The sequence below is a fragment of the Helobdella robusta genome, assembly GCF_000326865.2.
Source record: "Helobdella robusta unplaced genomic scaffold HELROscaffold_26, whole genome shotgun sequence".
In the NCBI taxonomy this organism is placed as follows: domain Eukaryota; kingdom Metazoa; phylum Annelida; class Clitellata; order Rhynchobdellida; family Glossiphoniidae; genus Helobdella; species Helobdella robusta.
In genome coordinates, this window is record NW_008704349.1 from 1,469,368 (window position 1) to 1,488,799 (window position 19,432).

General features: G+C 33.7%; 2 protein-coding genes across 2 annotated transcripts; one reads left to right on the plus strand and one right to left on the minus strand.

Annotated features, from left to right (window-relative positions):
- Positions 1–387: 387 nt before the first annotated feature.
- Positions 388–14,429, plus strand: HELRODRAFT_122480 (hypothetical protein; the record flags this gene model as incomplete). The annotated part of the gene is made up of 4 exons (XM_009020013.1): positions 388–489; positions 7,918–8,004; positions 13,900–14,077; positions 14,323–14,429. Coding segments are annotated over 4 exons (474 nt in total), but the record flags the coding sequence as incomplete, so codon positions are not given.
- Positions 14,304–18,516, minus strand: HELRODRAFT_185629 (hypothetical protein). The gene is given in 13 exon segments (XM_009020014.1): positions 14,304–14,823; positions 14,825–15,244; positions 15,267–15,557; positions 15,570–16,002; positions 16,015–16,245; positions 16,513–16,610; positions 16,809–16,943; positions 17,018–17,133; positions 17,257–17,358; positions 17,455–17,585; positions 17,681–17,781; positions 18,042–18,233; positions 18,437–18,516. 8 exon segments carry the CDS (start codon positions 18,213–18,215, stop codon positions 16,038–16,040), a joined length of 1,065 nt encoding a protein of 354 aa, XP_009018262.1. The 5' UTR covers positions 18,216–18,233; positions 18,437–18,516; the 3' UTR covers positions 14,304–14,823; positions 14,825–15,244; positions 15,267–15,557; positions 15,570–16,002; positions 16,015–16,037.
- Between the last annotated feature and the right edge of the window lie 916 nt (positions 18,517–19,432).

Sequence of the window (19,432 nt, forward strand, 5' to 3'; positions counted from 1 at the left end):
AACTCCTGCATGGTCGGAGCCTCCAAAATGAAGCCGACTCTTTCGCCACCAAATTTTTTAACCGCCAACAGTGGAAACGCGCCTGGCGTGCACAACAGTTCGAGAAGAAATTCGGCCATCACCTATTTGACGGAAAGTACCAGTCCGTCTAAATCTCGCGTGTCCTTGGTGGCGCTGGCCACTCAGAACAGTCGCAGTGGCGACTACATCTCAAAAATTAGTAACGACAGTTCGCCGAGTGCATGGAAGAAGCAGCAGAACTTACTGGGAAATCGTGTGAAGGAATCGAGTTTCGAGAGCGAGGAATGCAACGTGGAAGCTGGGAACGATCGAACTGCCTGCAACTCATCAGAGAGACTCGTGCCAGCTGCCGTCTATAAAATCCTGGTCGTCGGAGCCAATGGGGTTGGAAAAACCACTCTAATTCGTCAGCTGTTGACGTCAGAATATCTAGCCAATCAGAGCGGCAGCGATCAAGGTAAGTCACACGTGATTGGCCCGTTGGAGATTAATAATAAATTTAACCGGATGACTAGTTTAATTGCGGTTTCTATTGGCAGCTAAAAAAAACTGATTGATGGAGTGATTGAAGTGATTGATTGAACAATTTGATTGATTCGCGGTAGTGGTTGGATTATCGCTTTATCGTTCTACAGCTACAAAATGATCGATTGTTTAGCACTTGAATAACTGCTTGAATGACTTGCAGCCGGCTCTGTCAACATTATCTTATCGAACTTACCGAAAATAAAATGCTTTCTGCAGGCATATGGCGTATGTACACTTGTAGTTCTATTTATTACACTTACATCATTTGTTTCTACACGCAAGCACACACACACACACAAACGCACACAGACAGACACGCAAACACACACACAGGCACTTACACACAAAGACTTATCTATTGAAAATTTTCAGGAAATCTTTATCCTTTTAAAAATATTTATGCAGCTCCTTTTTAAATTTTGAAATTTATTTGATGTTATTAAAGAAAAAGAACGATTAACTATAACAGTAATAACAATAATATTGTTATAATTATTAATATTAAATATAAAAATAATAATTTTATGGAATATTTTTGGCCATATTTTTAGAAATGTTATAACGTGTAACCTGTCTGTCTGTCTGCTGATATAGGTACTGGTCGCGGCAAAATGCCGACATTCCCTTTCATGTGTTGTCGGCAAGTGAATGAGCATTTAATAAAAAGTAACACACACACACACACACCACAAACAAAAACACCCTCCTTACACAAACATACACTCCTCACACAAACACACACACAACACATACACTCTTAACGCAAACACCACACACAAACACGCACGTACACACAAACACATACATGGACACACAAACACACTTGTACACACATTCACATACATAGGCGTTAACATGAGAAAACAAAAAAAACACATAAAGGAATAGATAAAGAGAGAGAGAGAGAGAGAGAGAAACTGAACAAAAAAAAGACAAACAAGCGTCAAAAACAGGAATACAGAAAAATATCAAATAGAAACATTAACATGAAAATAATTGGTCCTCTAGAGCCAGAGAGGGTGAATAACATTGAATCATCATCGTCGTCATCGTATAAACACTGTGCCAATGTTGTTGTTGCTGATTTTGTAGTTGATGTAGTTGTTGTTGTTGTTGTTGCTGCTGCTGCTGCTGATTTTGTAGTTGATGTTGTTTTGCCATTGATGTTGTAGTTGATGTAGTTGTTGTCATTGCTGCTGTTGTAGTTGATGTTCTTGTTGTTGCTGCTGCTGTTGTAGTCAATGTTATTGTTGTGTTTTATTCAAAATTTTGGGGTTAAGTTATTTTTAGATGGAATTTTCAGCAGACATTGATTATGTTAGTTGTGTTTCATGCTTGTGTAGCTATTTTTAAATCGCTGATAAGGTTTGTTGTTGTTGTTATTGTTGTTAATGTTGTTGTTTTTTTTCTTCTATTTCTTTGTTGTTGTTTATGGTGATCTGCTCATAAATTGTTGTTATAATGACCTTGTTGTTATTGCTGTTGTTGGTGCCACGATGACACAACTTTTGTTGTTTTTTAATGAGAATGTTCTGATGTTGTTATTGTGGTTGATGTTGTTGTTGATGATGTTGTTGTTGTTGTTGATGATGTTGTTGATGATGATGTTGTTGTTGTTGATAATGATGTTGTCGTTGATGAGATTGTTGTTGATGTTGTTGTTGTTGATGAGATTGTTGTTGATGTTGTTGTGGTTGATGTTGTTGTTGTTGATGAAGTTGTTGATGATGTTGTTGTTGTTGATGTTGTTGTCAGTACAGCTCTATTGTTTGTTTATTGGTGATAAAAAGGTTTCAAGAAATGAAGCGCGCACTTTCAACACAGGCACTAACTATAAACAAAGCCATCCCATGCATAACCAATTTTTTTATAACCACGTAAAAAAGTTATTGTATTAACGGACCCATTCATGCGTGACGAGTTATTGTTATTATTATTACTTTATTATTATTATTATTATTTTTTATTATTATTATTATTTATTATTATTAATTATTATTATTAATTATTATTATTATTTATTATTATTATTCATTTTTAAAATAATCACAAATACATGGATTTTTAAAAGCGAATTTAAAGCAGTTATGATGTATAACAATAATTATATTTTTATTACTAATTTAATTATTATATAAATTATTATTATTGTTATTATTATTATTATTATTTACGTTATTGTTAATGCTTTGCTGACTGTCTCAATAAAATTTATACAAATTTATGGGTCTTGATTATTGTAGGCAGACGCACAAACACACAAATAAACACATACAAACACACACACGCACACTAAAAAAACAAGTACACACGTTCACACATACACAGTGTTTGCGAAATAATGTAGTATATCTTGTAGTATTAGTAGAAAAACCCCAAATTTTTAATGTTTGAGTTACAGAAGGAGTAGCTGTAGTATTTCTGGTAGTAAAGCTGTAGTAGTAGTAGTAGTAGTAGAAGTAGCAGTACAAGCGCTCAACTCATCGTCTTTGGCAACATCTTACATTAGCATTTTATGACATCATCGTGACGTCATCACCATTCCTAGCTTACTCGCCTGGCATCGATTCCATCATCTTTGGTTATCACCCAAAAGAGAAAAATTAACCCAAACGGAAGTACGAGATGAGGTCATTAACGAGCAGGAAATGAGTTTAAAAGAAAATAATAACAACATCAACAACATGAACTTCATACATGCATACATGCATGCATACATGCATGCATACATGCATACATGCATACATACATACAGTAATATAGAAATACATACAGAAAGACATACACATATACATACACACTTCTATGCATATAATACAAACTCCCACACATACAAACACACATGCAAACATATACACAAAGTGGGTGTATAAAATTAAATTTTTTTTTCTTCAATGTTTGTTTTTCAGTTTAAGTTTTTTTTACTTAGTGTCTATTTCTTCCTAATCGCATTTTTCAAACGAGTACCGTGTGTTTGAATTGTATTGTATTTTCATGTGTGGGATGTGTGTATGTATGTATATGTGTGTGTGTGTATGTATGTGTGTATGTGTTTGCATGTGCGTATGTATCTGTTTGCCTGTAGTTTTATGTGTGTGTTTGTATGTATATGTGTCTGTGTGTCTGTTTGTGTATGTAATTAATTTTCATCCATTTCCCATTCATCCATATTATTAATTTCATCCATGCTATTAGTTTCTTTGTTTTCAATTCATTCCTTAGGCTCAATTCTGATGATTCAATTCTCCTTACAATTTACTCTTAGAAAAGGTAGTTTCTTAAACAAACAAACACACACACCACACACACACCACACACACCACACACACACACACCACACACACACACCACACACACACACACCACACACACACACGTACACACACGCAACCATAATTTTGAGCGTGGGAATACGTAGGAATGAAGATGGAAGCAAGGATGATGATGATGACGTAACGTGACAGAAATAAATAAATAAATTGCATCAATGGAAAAACTAAATGACGTCATTATGGTAATAATAAAAAATATATAATTTGTATATTTATTTATTCGTTTACTTGCTTGTACCTTCAATCATTCATTTATTCATCCATTCGTTCGTTCGTTCGTTCGTTCGTTCATTTATTTTAATAAAACGTCATCATAATGGTTATTTATAGCTTCGAGGTAATACCAAAACTCTGTAGATTCTAAATAACTTTTTCCAATTTAAAATTTTCTGTTGAAAAAAAAACACAGACCCACACAGACACACACAAACAAACATACCCACATACACACACACATACATACACACACACACACATACATACATACACACACGCACATACATACATACAAAAACAGACATACACACAGATATACACACAGACATACATGTATGCACGCGTCGGGCATAATTTCGTTACTATGGCAATGTCTGAAAAATGTAATTATTACCATTCCAAATTGTAAAAGTAATAAATAGGACGACGATGATGAAGATGCTGCTTCTGATGGTGATATGATATAAATGATGATAATGATTATGATGATGGTGGTGATGACAAAAGGGTATACTAACAATAAAATGATTAAAACAAGGGGATCACGTTCTGATGAAGATGGCTGAAATGTCTGCATGTTTGATACTATGACGGCCGGCCGTAGAGCAGATGATGATGACGATGATGATGATGAGGATGTTGTTGTTGCTGCTGCTGCTGCTGCTTCTGCTGCCGATGATGACGACAATAAAAATGTCTTGCGTCATCAAAATTATTAAATGAAATAGTTTTTTCTACATTTCGTGCAATTAATAATAATAAAAATGAAAATAAAAATAACAATAATTAAAACGTCAGTAGAGTTGTTAGGCGCTAAAAATTTCTGAAAAACCTTCTGGACGCAATGACGAACAAAGAACCGAGAACACGTGCTGAACATAAAAAAATTATTAAATCAATGTTTTGAAAAGTTCAAAAATGTCCGGGCGATATAAAGTTTCAAAGAATTTTAAACAACAAAAACAAAACAACAATAGTTACGTCGATAATGGCAGAAAGCGAGAAAGAAAGAGAGAGAGAGAAAAAAAAAGGGAGAAAGAGAGAGAGAGAGAGAAAGAAAGAAAGAAAGAGAAAAAGAATTACACACATAGAAATTACATTTCAAATTTTGCTTGAAAAAAATTGCACAGCATTGACGCCGTCTGTGTCATTCTAGAGTAATTTTAACGATACAAAATTATAGCATAATAATAATAATAATAATATATATTATAAATAACGTCGTCGCCACTTCTTGCTGCAACCATTTCCGCTTCCGGTTCAGACGCCATCTTGATGACGTCATGGAGCAGCGTGACGTTTCCGATAACTTGGTGTTTGCTTATTCTTTCGAAGGTTTTTCCGTTCACTCTTTTATCTGTTCGTTTTGTTTGTTGTTTCTTTGCTCATTCATTCATGCATTCATTCCTCTATTGATTATGTATGTATGTTTGTATATATGTATGTTTGTATGTATATATATTTGTATGTATGTATGTTTGTATGTATGTATGTTTGTATGTATGCGTGCATGTTTATGTCAGTCAATCAGTGTGTATACAATCTATTTAAAAGTCAATGCACCGGAAAAGGTTCGGATGAAATAGAAGATCCAAAAATAGCGTAGGTAAGTAGGTGGGTAGATAGATGTCGCAGTTACCGCTAACTTCCGACCTATTTAGGCTGGGTACGATTATCATCGGGCTTAGTTTTGGCGCAAGATTTTAAAATTAAACAACACAACATTTGCCATTGCTATAAATTTATTATTGTAGTTATAATTATGGTTATTATCATAGTTATTTTTATAGTTATTATTATAGTTATTATTATGGTTATTATTATAGTTATCATTATAGTTATTATTATAGTTATTATTATAGTTATTATTATTCAATATTATTATTCTTTATCTTAAAAAAATGGCAAAAAGAAGTCTAGAGATTTTTCAATTGTAAAAGAGAAATTAGGAAGTCGTGAATGTCAACTTAGCAAGCAGATCGGAAATAGTTTTTTTTCTCTTCTCAAACCTGAAGAAAGCCTATAGATGAGATGTCATGTTTGTACTTGCGTTACTAGGGAGTTGAACTATCGTCATCATCGTCATCGTCGTCATCATCATCATCTTCGTCGTCATCTATACTGTCATTATCATCTTCATAATCATCGTCATCATCCCAATATCTTCAATCTTCATATCATATCACCATTACTATAACAGCTGTAGTAGTAGTAGTAGTAGTAGTAGTAGTAGCAGTAGTGGTAGTGGTAGTGGTGGTTGTTATAGTAATAGTAGCAGCAGCAGCAGCAGTAGTAGTAATCATAGTAATCATCATCATCGTCGAGACCTATTTTTTAACTTCATCATAGTAGTAGCAGTAGTAGTAGTGGTGGTGGTGGTAGTGGTAGTAGTAGTAGAAATAGTAGTAATCTTAATCATCCTCATCATCCTCATCATCATCGTCGACATAATTTTTTCTACAGCGACTTGCGTGTATATGGTAATGCGACGTTTCAACTGCTGCTTATATAATTGATGGCTGGCTACTTTGTTGTTGTGTTTTGTTGCATTTGTTATTATCATTGTTCATGTTGTTGTTGTTGTTGTTGTCGTGATTGTTGTTGTTGTTGTTGTTGTTGTTGTTGTTGTTGTTGTTGTTGTTGTTGTTGTTGTTGTTGTTGTTGTTGTTGTTGTTGTTGTTGTTGATGTCAGATTGGTTTGTTTATTCTTTGGTTATATATTTTTTATTTTATAGTCTAAAAACAAATAAATAAATGAATGAATGAATGAACAAATAAACGAATGAATGAATGAATGAACGAAGAAGAAATAAACGAATGAAAGAACAAACGAATGAACAAAAGAACGAACGAGTAAACGAATGAACAGACGAAAGAATGACGGCTTACGTGAGCAAACTTGTCATCGGTGCCTACATTTTATCTACAATAATCTCCACTGAAAATCATTCTGAATCTAAATCAGGTTACTTCAGTTTAGTAACCGGACTCTCTCTCTCTCTCTCTCTCTCTCTTTCTCTCTCTCTCTCTTTCTTTCTCTTTCTAACTACCGACCTATCAACTAATGCATAAATACCTATCTATTATGATATCTATCTAGCTATTTATCTATATATACCTGTATAAATATTTTTAACGCCTTGTTTTCAATTTTAAGTCAAGTATTGTTGACGTTTTTCAAAGGCAAGTATCATATTATTATTATTATTATTATTATTATTGTTATTATTATTATCATTATTATTATTATTATTATTATTATTATTATTATTATTATTAAAAATATTATTAACAATCATCGTGATGAGGGTGACTATTATTATTATTATTATTTAATTATTATTATTATTATTAAAATGATGGTGGTAATGATGAAGATGTCGAAGAGTGTTTAGAATGGAGATTGATGTGACAATAAAATGTTAGTCATGTAATCGAACGGATGTTCTCTCTCTCTCTCTCTCTCTCTCTCTCTCTCTCTCTCTCTCTTTCTCTCTCTCTTTCTCATCTCTCTTTCTCTTTCTTTCTCTCTCCATGAAATATGGGTGATAATAGTGGCAAGGATTATAGTGGTGATGGTGATGATGAAGAAGATGACGTAATGATGAATAAAATGACGATGACATCATCACAAACAACATCATCATCGTCATCATCATCACCGCGTCATCATCATCATCATCGTCAACATCGTCATCATCATCATCAACGTCGTCATCATCATCATCACCGGCAGAGCAGTTTTAATGACAAGTGCAATGCTTCATTTTATTTAAACTTTGGAAGCTTTTCAAGAAAAAATAAAATGAAAAGGAGAAAGGAAAAAAAGCTTTTTCTCATTAGAGACTACTACTACAAAGATATATTATTCATTCATTCACTCACTCACTCCTTCGCTCACTCACTCGTTCATTCATTCATTCATTCACTCAATCATACACTCACTCACTCGTTCATTCATTCACTTACTCACTCATTCACTCATTCATTCACTTACCCACTCGTTCATTCATTCACTTACTCACTCATTCATTCATTCACTTTTCCATTCATTCATCTTTTCCTTCCATCTCAGAAGCAACAGCAAACGATATAGATTAGGTACAAATACGCGCAAACACACACACACACATCACCTACCTACTGCGTGTAATGTTCTGGAATCTGTTTGCGTTTGAAGCAGGCTACTGCGACATACAGAACCCGACACTTTAACCATTTAACCACCATTTCCCAACCCATATTTGTATCAAATTTTTTAATTCTCATTCGCCATGCAATGTGAGAATTAACGCTAATAATATTCACATAAAGATTGATTAATGCCGCAGTAATTGTAGTGTTTTATTTGAAATAACAGTCGTTATTATTATTACGAATGTGAAACAAAGTTACTGTGTATAAAGTGTGTCTGTGTGTACGTGTGTGTATGCGTGCGTGTATGTGTGTGTGTTTGTTTGTGTGTATTGTTTGTATATAAATTGTTTTAATGTTTTATTTCAATTAATTTCATGCCAGGCCAATATGACAGTTGATGTAAATCAATACACTGCTGTATGCTTTTATGTACTTGTATGTATGTGTATGTTTGTATGTTTTATTATTATTATTATTATTATTATTATTAAAACACTTAATAAGGCGCCAATTAAAATCAAAAAGTTCTCAAAAGCGCCATCCATAGCAATTAAAAAAAAAAATAAAGAACAGTATACAATGGCAGTTATTAATAAACAGTTCAAAATCAAAATCAAAGTGCAAATAAATAAGTTTTCAATTTCTTCTTAAAATCATCCAGCTTCAAGTCTTTAGATTTCAAAAATCTTGGCAAACTGTTCCAAACAGCCGGTCCTGAAACAGCCAGATTTCTTGACGCGATCTGTAAATTGATATCCGGGACAACCAGCAAAATATTATCATCTGACCTCAGCTTCATGCCACTCATCATTACGGATTTTTCTTCTATTTTATTGATCAGATAACCTGGTAACAGACCATGTAACGCTTTATACATTATTAGGCCTATTTTGTATGTAATTCTTTTTTTAACAGTGAGCCAATGAAGACTTTCCAAAATAGGAGTTACATGATTGTATCTGAGACCACCGACAATCAACTTGGCCGCTCTGTTCTGTATGGACTGAAGAGTAGAAACATGTTTATCAGGTAACCCGTAAAAAGGCTATTGCAGTAATCTAGTTTTGAAGAACAAGTGCATGCACCAACGTCTGAATAGCCGATTTATTTAAAGAATTACGTACTTTGTATAACTCTCTAATCTGAAAAGAACATGCTCTCACTATCGTTTTTATATGATCCTGCATCGATAATCTGGTATCCAGTAAACAACCCAAACTAGTTACTTTGTCACAGAACCCAATCTTGACGTCATCAATTTCCACCGAATCAATATTTAGTTTTGTCAACTGCTGCCATGTTCCAACGGGAAGAAATTGTGATTTCTGTTGGTTCAATTTGAGACCATTGTTAGACATCCACGTTTCAACATTGCTTAGACACTGGACCAGTCTATTTATTTCACATTGTAGTAGTTCTGGCTTATTACTAATTATTATTTGTATGTCGTCAGCGTAAGCGTGATACTTAAAACCAAACTCATCAATAATCTTTAAAACCCCAGCAGTGTACATGACAAAAAGAATAGGTCCCAACACTGAGCCTTGAGGTACTCCTGATGTTAAGACCATTACATCAGATAAAACATTTCTGAAAACAACCTGCTGCGTCCTGCCAACTAGATATGATCTGAACCATTCAATAACTACACCGGAGATACCATATTCATAAGCCAATTTTTCTAAAAGAATTTGATAATCGACGCAGTCGAATGCCGCACTCATATCCAAGAAAGCTACCAATGCCACATGCTGTCTGTCCAGCGCAGCAAACAGTTCAGAGAAAACATAAAGCAGTGCTGTCTCAGTTGAGTGATGTCGACGATATCCAGACTGATGCACTGGTAATAGGCTGTTCAAAGTCAAATAATTAAGAAGCTGTTTAGTAACCACTTGTTCAATCACTTTAGAAATAAAACAAATATTGGAAATTGGTCTATAGCTAGTCAAGTCATTTCTATCCATATTCACCTTTTTTAAAACCGGATAAACAATAGCTTGTTTACACCCAAGAGGAAAAGAACCACTGCTTAAACTCAAGTTTATAAAACTCGTCAGAAAAACTATGAACAGATCAATGTATTTTTTAAAAATGTGCGTAGGAAAACTATCAATCAAACATGTTTTAGATGGCAAACTGAGGACTACTCTTTTAACCTCCAATTCTGTAAGAAACGTGAAATCAGAAAAAGAGCAGTTCATATTAGACATTGTCTGATCCATTGCCGGTCTGCTGGTAACATTAGTAGTCTATCTTATTCTATTAACTTTATCATCAAAAAATTTCACAAACTGAGACGAATCTAGATTTATAATTTCATTAGATGATTCGCCAGTAACTTGATTGCATAATACTTTGTTTACTATTTTCCATAAATCTTTAGGAGATCCACAATTTTCGTTGATAAGTTTCTTCCAATAATAATTCCTTTTTTGGGAAAAAATTCGAGATTTGTTTTTTAGAGCAGCAATCCAGTCACCTTTGCATTCAAAAGACTGATATTTTCTGTAGTTTCTTTCTTTTTTACGACAAAGTCTTTTGATTGTCTTACATTCATAATCGTACCAAGGGGCAGCAACATCACATCTGACTTTAGTAAAATGATAAGGAGCAATTTCATCAGCCAATTTCTTGAGTTCAGTATTCAAAATATCAAATTCAAAACTGATGTCACCACTCAGACATGACCTTGATAGTGGTGAGTTTTCCACGTGTTTAAACAGCTTGGTCTCATCCAAAAATCTCCATGATCTAACCATTTTCATGACAGTTTTAGGATGTTCGTAAGTTAATGGTATACGAGCCTGTATCAAGCTATGGTCGGACAAAATCCCACATGGAAAAATGTTTAAATCTGATACCAAAAAATCTTCTGAACAAACAATCAGATCAAGTATACCTCCCCGTTCGTGAGTTGATTGATTGATTAAGTTTTTCAACTGAAACATGTCAAACAATTCTAACAAATTTAAAGTATGACGATCATTCAGCTTTTCTATATGAATGTTAAAGTCGCCCAAAATTATTAAATTTGAACTAAAAGAAGCAATATTTTCTAGTAAACATAAAAGTTCTTCAAAAAATAAATTAGTAACTGGTGCCGATCCAGGTCTATAGATGGCTAATAAAATAAAATCTGTTCTTCTAATAAATAACTTTAGAGCAAGTGCTTCGAACGATCCAAACATAGGTAAGACAATTTTTTTAAATTTAAATTCATTTCTGAAGTATATAATTAAACCACCATGGTAAGGATCATTTATTCTTAAAAAATCAACGTAGTTATATCCAGGAGGAACTGAAGATCTAACAGAAATATTATTCGACGATCCGTGCCAGGTCTCAACCAAAACAAAAATGTCTAACCCGTTGTGAATTAAATCGTAGACAGCATCAAATTTTGAATTTATCGATCTGATATTTAATAAACCTAACATTACATTATAATTAGTCTTAGATAAATCACTTGCACCACAATCATTATCTTCAGAACTATTTACATCCGCTTTCGAGGTAATTTTACAATCACTTGCACCACAATCATTATCTTCAGAACTATTTACATCTGCTTTCGAGGTAATTTTACAATCTTCCACCTTCCGACCTGTCCTCTCACTCTGAACAAAAAATTCCGATTTATCTCTTCTTTTTCCATGGCTTTGGCTCTATCTACGTATGTTTTATATTCCTGTCTCTGGTCCATTGTCAAATCATGACTTAAACCGACGTGTGAGAAACCTTGCAAAGATTTGAATTTTTTAACATTTCTCATTATTGAATCTCTAAGAAATACATTGTCCAACTTTATCAACACAGGTCTAACTACTGATTCTTGTCTTTTTCCAAGTCTAAAAACCTTGATGACATTTTTATCAGAAACATCCTCCGACAGATGCTTCAAAATCTTGAGGACATTACCACGATCATCATCACTCTCCGATAGACGAAACATCAGCAGGTTTGATTCCCTCTCTTTAATTTCATTTGCCTCATCCAGAGCTTTCTGAAACGATTTTACTTCACTCCTGATGGCGTCAATATTTGCACCACCCCCTTTACTAACGATGCCAGCATACGTTTCTTTCAATTCGTTTTTGCATGTCTCAAGTCCATCACGCACAGTTGTATCAAAACGATCAAGTTGATCTAGCCTTGACTCATTGCGTTCAATATTCACTTTTATGTTATCAATATCAAGTTTTATTTTCATATATATTTCGTTTAATACGTCCAGCTGAGTGACAATTTGATTTTTCGTATTGTCCACTGATTTAGCTAAAGAACCAATATCCAATGACAAATCAAAACAACGGTGACAAAACCATTTTAATCCTTTAGAATTTTTCAAAATTTCCAAAATGTCATCATTAATTTCACATTTGTTGTGGGCGCAAGACTTGCAACATGCACAAATCAACAACTCCTTACTCGGAACTACTTTTGCACACTTCGTACAGCTGTAACGCGAGCTCATTGTATTTGTTGTATCTAATATTATAATTAGCTTCAGCCAGATTTTTAACAGCAGATAATTTATTCAATCACGTGACAATAATTCGAAACAAAACTTTATCAAATTTAACGAAAAAAACAAAATTTTATGAATTAAATTTAATACCAGCTTATTCTAGAAAATTTACTACTGCAATTTACGAAATTGTTAACATTAAATAACTACTTTTAACCGAGAAGAAAGCAGAAATAACAGCTAAAACAACAAATTCAAACAACAACCAATGTATCCCAAAATGTATCCCAAAATGTTTGTATGTATGTATGTATGTGTATGTTTGTATATATATATATATATGTGTGTGTGTGTGTGTGTGTTTGTATGTATGTACGTAAGTGTGTGTATGTGTGTGAGTTTACTTGTAACATATTGCATTGAAGGGTCTTATTTGAAAAAAAAAGCGCTGAGTGACTGAGTTGAAGACGCTGAGAACGGGTATGACATAAAGAAAGAGAGAAAGAGAGAGAGAGAGAGAAAGAGAGGAAAAGAGAAAAAGAGTGAAGGAGAAAGATAGAGAGAGAGAGAATAATGGAGAGAGAGAGAGAGAGAGAGAGAGAGAGAGACATAGGAAATAAATAAAGAGTTTCATACATACAATTTTGAGACAATTCATTTGTTCACACGTTCCATCACCGACAGACACACTTCCAAAAAATTTAATTTGCATTATTGGACATGAGTATTTCACAGGAAATTTCAGAAAAATTTGTCAGAGCTGTGAAAAAATTTTCCGCCCTGAATTAAATTTAAGTTTAATTGAATCCGTCCAGAGCTGAACGCGACAGAGAAAACTTCGGCAGATGTCAGGCTGGATGACGAAGACTGCACCGTAAGCTTCATCGAGTGGCATATCCTCAATTATGACGTCAGTGCTTCCTTTCTGATGACGTCATTATTTAATTTTCTTTTTATTCTATGTATTATTAATATCGCTTGATTATGGTTTCGTTATAACAGTTGAATCATTTTATCATTAATTTATGATCTATCTTTTAATTCATTGAATTATCAATTTATCAATTTCTTTGTTTATCTACCCATCCATCCATCCATCCATCCATCCATTCATCCATCCATCCATCCGTTTATCCATCCATCCATCCATCCATCAATCCATCCATCCATCCATAATTCAATCCATCTATCCATCAGCTCTTGGATGAAACCGACTCCTGCCTCTTAGTGTATTCAGTAAACGACAGATCGTCATTCAACCATGCAAGTACTTGTTTGACCGACGTCCGCAAGAGGTTCGAATCTAATCGAATGTTTGTCGGTTTAGTGGCCAACAAGCAAGACCTCGTCAGGAATCGACTGATATCGACTAAAGGTTCGGTATAATGTTTGAAGATTCGATCGTTCTATGTTGCGTAACAGTTCGTTGGTTTTTTTATTCATTCATTTGCACATCTGTTCATACATTTTCTCTTCTTTCATTCATTAATTCATCCGTTATTCATAATTCGTTCCTTTTTTATTCATCTAATCATTCACTCATTCACACACACACGCGCGCGCACACACACACACACGCACACACAAACGCACATATAAATAACCAACAAATCAAAACAGAAGGTAAAAAACTTGCCCTAAAACGTCATTGCAAGTTCTTAGAGGTCTCCGCCCTACTCGATCACAAGGTCGACCGCCTATTGGTCAGCATAATCAGAGGGACGAGAAATCGAAGGACGAAGTTGAACATGATTGGGACCGAAATTGTCATTGAGAAAAACTCCCAGGTACATAGAAAGAATCGTCTGAGCATGTTATGGCGGAGGCGCAGTGGGGGTTGGGCGGGTGGCGATGGGGACGGCACCGCGGACGATGACGACGACGATGAGTGCGGCGGAGAGGATGGAGTGGATGGATTGATGGGGAAGAACTGTCTCGACAGGATGTTCAGGTCCATTAGGAAGTGTCTTGATGCATGATTAGTTGATTGGTTGGTTACATGGATGGATGGATGGATGGATTGATAAATCTTTGGATGAATGGACGTATGGATGGATGAGTGAATGAATGAATGAATGAATGTATGAATGAATGAATGAATGAATGAATGAATGAATGAATGAGTGAGTGATAGAAAGAATGAATAACAAATAGACTAATAAGAGATTGAACGAGTGAAAAGAGAATCATCGTCTGGTTTTTTGGTTAATTTTGTTTTTGAATTATTAGTGAAAAACGATTTTTTAAAATGAGCGAATGAGTGAACGGATAAATGAACGAATGAATAAAAGAGAGAATAAACCAATAAATGAGTTATGGAAAACCAACTGGATGAATGAACGAAAGACTGAATGAATGAACCCCAAAACAAACACTGATATGAACACCGAACTTATACTTATTCGTTATGTAGAAATCTATTTTTATAAATTTTGAAAAAATTCTTCATATAATATTACGAAATAATTATTTTTTCAGATCATTAATTTTTTAAACAAAATTAATTTTTTGTATGTATGTATGTATGTATATGTGTGTATATATGTGTGTATGTATGTATATACGTGTGTATGTATGTATATACGTGTGTATGTATGTACGAGTGTGTTTGTATGTGTATATGTACGTACGTATGTATGTGTGTGTGGAAGTATGTGCCCGTATTTATGTACGTATGCTTAATATAAGCATTGTAGTAGCCAATAATATTGAAGCGAATTTTCAATATTATCAACATTTGGTCATTTGTGACGTAATGTCTCTTGCGCTTCTTGTGGCCTAGCATTCATTCTGATCGTGTATTTATTATTCCTAATCAAGTATCTATACAATACACACTCATACACTCACACACTCTCTCACACACACACATACACACAAACACACACACACACGCACGCATAAATATATATATATATATATTATCTTGGATATGTTAATTATTATATTATAATTATATAATTATTCGTAATATTGTTCTTATCTGACTGTTGTGACAGTGGGCTTTCTATGAAACATGCAACAAATAACAATAACAATTTTTATTATTATTAATTATTATTATGTTTATTATTATATAAGATATGCTAGTGTATGTGTATGTATGTATGTATGCATGTGTATGTGTTTGTATGTATGTATGAGTATGTTTATATGTTAAACCTGGAAATATTTTGAACGGAAAAATATAAAAATAGAATATTCATTTGACGAAAATTATCCACAACATCATCATCATCCTCTTCGTCTTCATCATCATCATTATCATTGTTAACAAAAAATAACAATCATCATCGTCGTCGTCGTCATCATCGTCATCATCATCCTTCACCTCCTTAGTACAAATTCAACTTGGTGACTAGAAGAACCCTTAAATTCTGATCGAACGACGTACAAACAGCTAATCCTAATTTATCCGGGGACCAATCAAATCCGCTTATTGGCTGGGTAGATAGGTGAATGTTTTGAAGGGGGCAGAGTGACCCCATGACCCCAACCTTTTCGCCCTCCGTGTCTGTCGTGCACCTTTGAGACGGGTAGTCGCTGTCGGGGGTGGGGGGTTACAGTTATTGAAGGTATTGTGATGGATCTATGAATGAAATTTAAGTAAAATTTGAATAGAAAATGAATGAAAAAATGAATGTATAAATAAATGAATGAATGAATGAATGAATGAATGAATGAATGAAAAATAGCATGAATAATAACAATCCATGAATGAATGAATGAGTCGATGGGTGTATGAAAAGTTTTTTTCCCCATTGAAGACATGGATCTTTAATAGGGCCATCTAGGAGGTGTGCTACTAACTACTTCCAGAGGTTCACAGAACCATTGCCGCCTAGAGTGACGAACAGATCGCGATTCTGGCACAGGTGTTTAACACCCCATACAGTAGATTTGTGGGCCTGAGTGAATGATTGAATGAATGAATGGATGGATGGATTGATGGATGGATGGATGGATGAATGAATAAATGAATGGATGACCAGATAAATGAATAAACATATGATCAATGTCCAAAAATGGCTAAATCAATCAACCAATCAATTAGCCAATCAACCAAGGTTTTATTCCTCCATCCATCCATCCCATGACCTCATGACCTTTTCAGTAAGGTGGGCAAACCCCTTCCTACTGTGTTGAGTTCTCATGTCGAAGACATGGAACTTCGACTCCAGGCCAGTGACCACTAATTTATTCATCTCTATGTCCTTGCGATCGAATTGAAGGTCACAAATCTTCATAAAAAAATAAATTAAAATCAACTAATAACGTAACTGGTTCTAGAAAAAAAAAATTCAACAAAGCTGACCCCATTTCCAAGGTTAAACTCCCACCTTAGGGCCATTTTGCGAAGGTCAAATAATTTGAGGTCACCATTATCATAGCCTGTCGCTATGCACCTATCATGTGCATTGAAGGCGTGGCCTGAATAAATTAAATTATGAATGAATTATATCACAAATAATTTAAAATATGAATAAATTAATAATTAAATTGTTTGGTAAAAGATTTTTTTCTGTAATTTGTCTTTAAAGCAAACTTACTAACCAAACCCAACGGCCCAACAGTCCCTTTTGGTTTCGCCATCGCAGGGTTCAAAGATAGCAACGGGATCATCTTTTTGCCTTGGGTCCCAAAGTTTAACTTTACCTAAAATTGTACACACAAAATTTAATTTATAAAAATAGCGAAGATAAGTTTTAAAAAATAAATAAACACCAAAAAAATGATAAAAAAAACTCTTACCATCTCTACTTCCTGTAACAATTTCGGGGGCCCCTTCACCTATGCCTAAGCCTCCAACTGCATCGATACAGTTTATAATTTCTTTGTGGCCTTTTGCAGTGTATGTTGGTGATTCCAAACATTCTAAATCCCTAATTTTATAAAATATAAATAATAATGTAAACATTTTTACCCCATTAAATATTATATATGACTATACATAATTTGAAATAACATAAATGCTTACCAGATTTGGAATTTTCCTTCAAAATCTCCAGTGGCGATGGATTTGTTATGATAAGTTGATGCGCCAAAAGTTCCACATTTAAATGCTTTTGGTTTTTCAGCCTGTTGAGAAAAAAATTTGTTTTCAATATTATAAATAAGTTTTTCATTTATTTATAAAAGAATTAAGTATTTTTGTTAAACTTTAATTTAAGGAAAATATTATGTTTTCAAAATTCACAACTAAACATACACAGAAGAATGAATGATCAAATTATAGAGTTATGTCTATAACTGTTATATAGATATTTAAATTTTAATTTAATATTAATAATCATTTAATTTTCAAAATGACAGTGTTTGATTCTAAACACACAACAGACTTTTTTCATGAGTTTCACTTCGCCCTGTGACAGTTCAAATATTTCTAAGGCTCCAGTTCCGCGTGGATGGCTCCCTAAAACTACAAATTTGGCACTTCGTGGGATCCACTTGCAATCATACAATGTGTAGTTCAGGGAATGTTGTACGTGGGCTATTATTTGCGGTTTATCCATGCTTACTCCAAGTAACCCCTTGGTGATTTGATTAGTAATTGATTAGTGCAAATTTTGTGATTGAACTCAATCATCAACCCATGAATGAATGAAATCTGAAATGAGTTCTGTCTGCTGGTCCTTAGGCTTCGCTTTCGATTCAATGAAATAACATCCAAATAAACAACTATTACATTTTAAAATACTTAAAATAAAACGATTAAAACACTAATTTAACTAACTTTAAAATCAACTTTGAGGATTTTATATTTAATTGTAAACAAGCAAGCACCGTTGTCAACGAGTCACTTTTAAATTTTAAAAACCCTTAAAAGTGAACTTTGATAATTAACAGATTGTAGAGAACAAAAATGCAAATAACTCCAGGTAATGAAAAATTTGGTGCATATTAACACAAATATTTAGTATTTTAAATTATATTATTTTAATTTTGTAAAATTTGAATCAAAAAAATTTATATTTCAAAACCCCATTTTATACGTACTACTATGTATGCAAAGCAACTACCGAAGCGTGTCGAGACAAATATTTTATATAAATAAACATACAGACGTACACAGATGTATACAAAATGCACATACGTACTTATAAACATACGAAACGAAACGAAACGAAACGAAACATACATACATACATACATACATACATACATACATACATACATACATACATACATACATACATACATACATACATACATACATACATACATACATACATACACACTCACACACATACATACATACATACATACGTACATACATGCAACATGAATGCAGGTATACATACATACATAAGGCATATATATGACCAAATGCTTTTTATGTTAATGCATTACCTATCCAACACCATAATACAGGTATGAACCAGGTGTGAGTCTATATATATATATATATATATATATATATATATATATATATATATATATATATATGACTGTGTGTGTGTTTGTATTAACGATGACGACGATGGTGATGGAAGATAGTTAGAGATGATGATGATAAAATTAGGAGAGGAGTGAGATAGTGATGACGAAAGTATGAGGGTTGATATAATGAATGATGCGATTGGATATTGAGGACAGGTATTTTAACTATAGTGATGCTAATGATGATGATGACGATGATGATGACGACGATGATGATGATGATGACGACGACAATGACGGTGGGTTTAGAAGAAAATGATGATGAAAATGATAAGAACTTTGATGATGA

Excerpts from the sequence above, each read along its gene's own strand:
- HELRODRAFT_185629 (XM_009020014.1), bottom strand. The coding sequence starts at position 18,215 with ATGGATAAACCGCAAATAATAGCCCACGTACAACATTCCCTGAACTAC. Across the intron at positions 17,359-17,454 it reads TGTTACAGGAAGTAGAGATG|GTAAAGTTAAACTTTGGGAC; the intron begins GTAAGAGTTTTT and ends GTACAATTTTAG. Across the intron at positions 17,134-17,256 it reads CTGTTGGGCCGTTGGGTTTG|GCCACGCCTTCAATGCACAT; the intron begins GTTAGTAAGTTT and ends TAATTTATTCAG.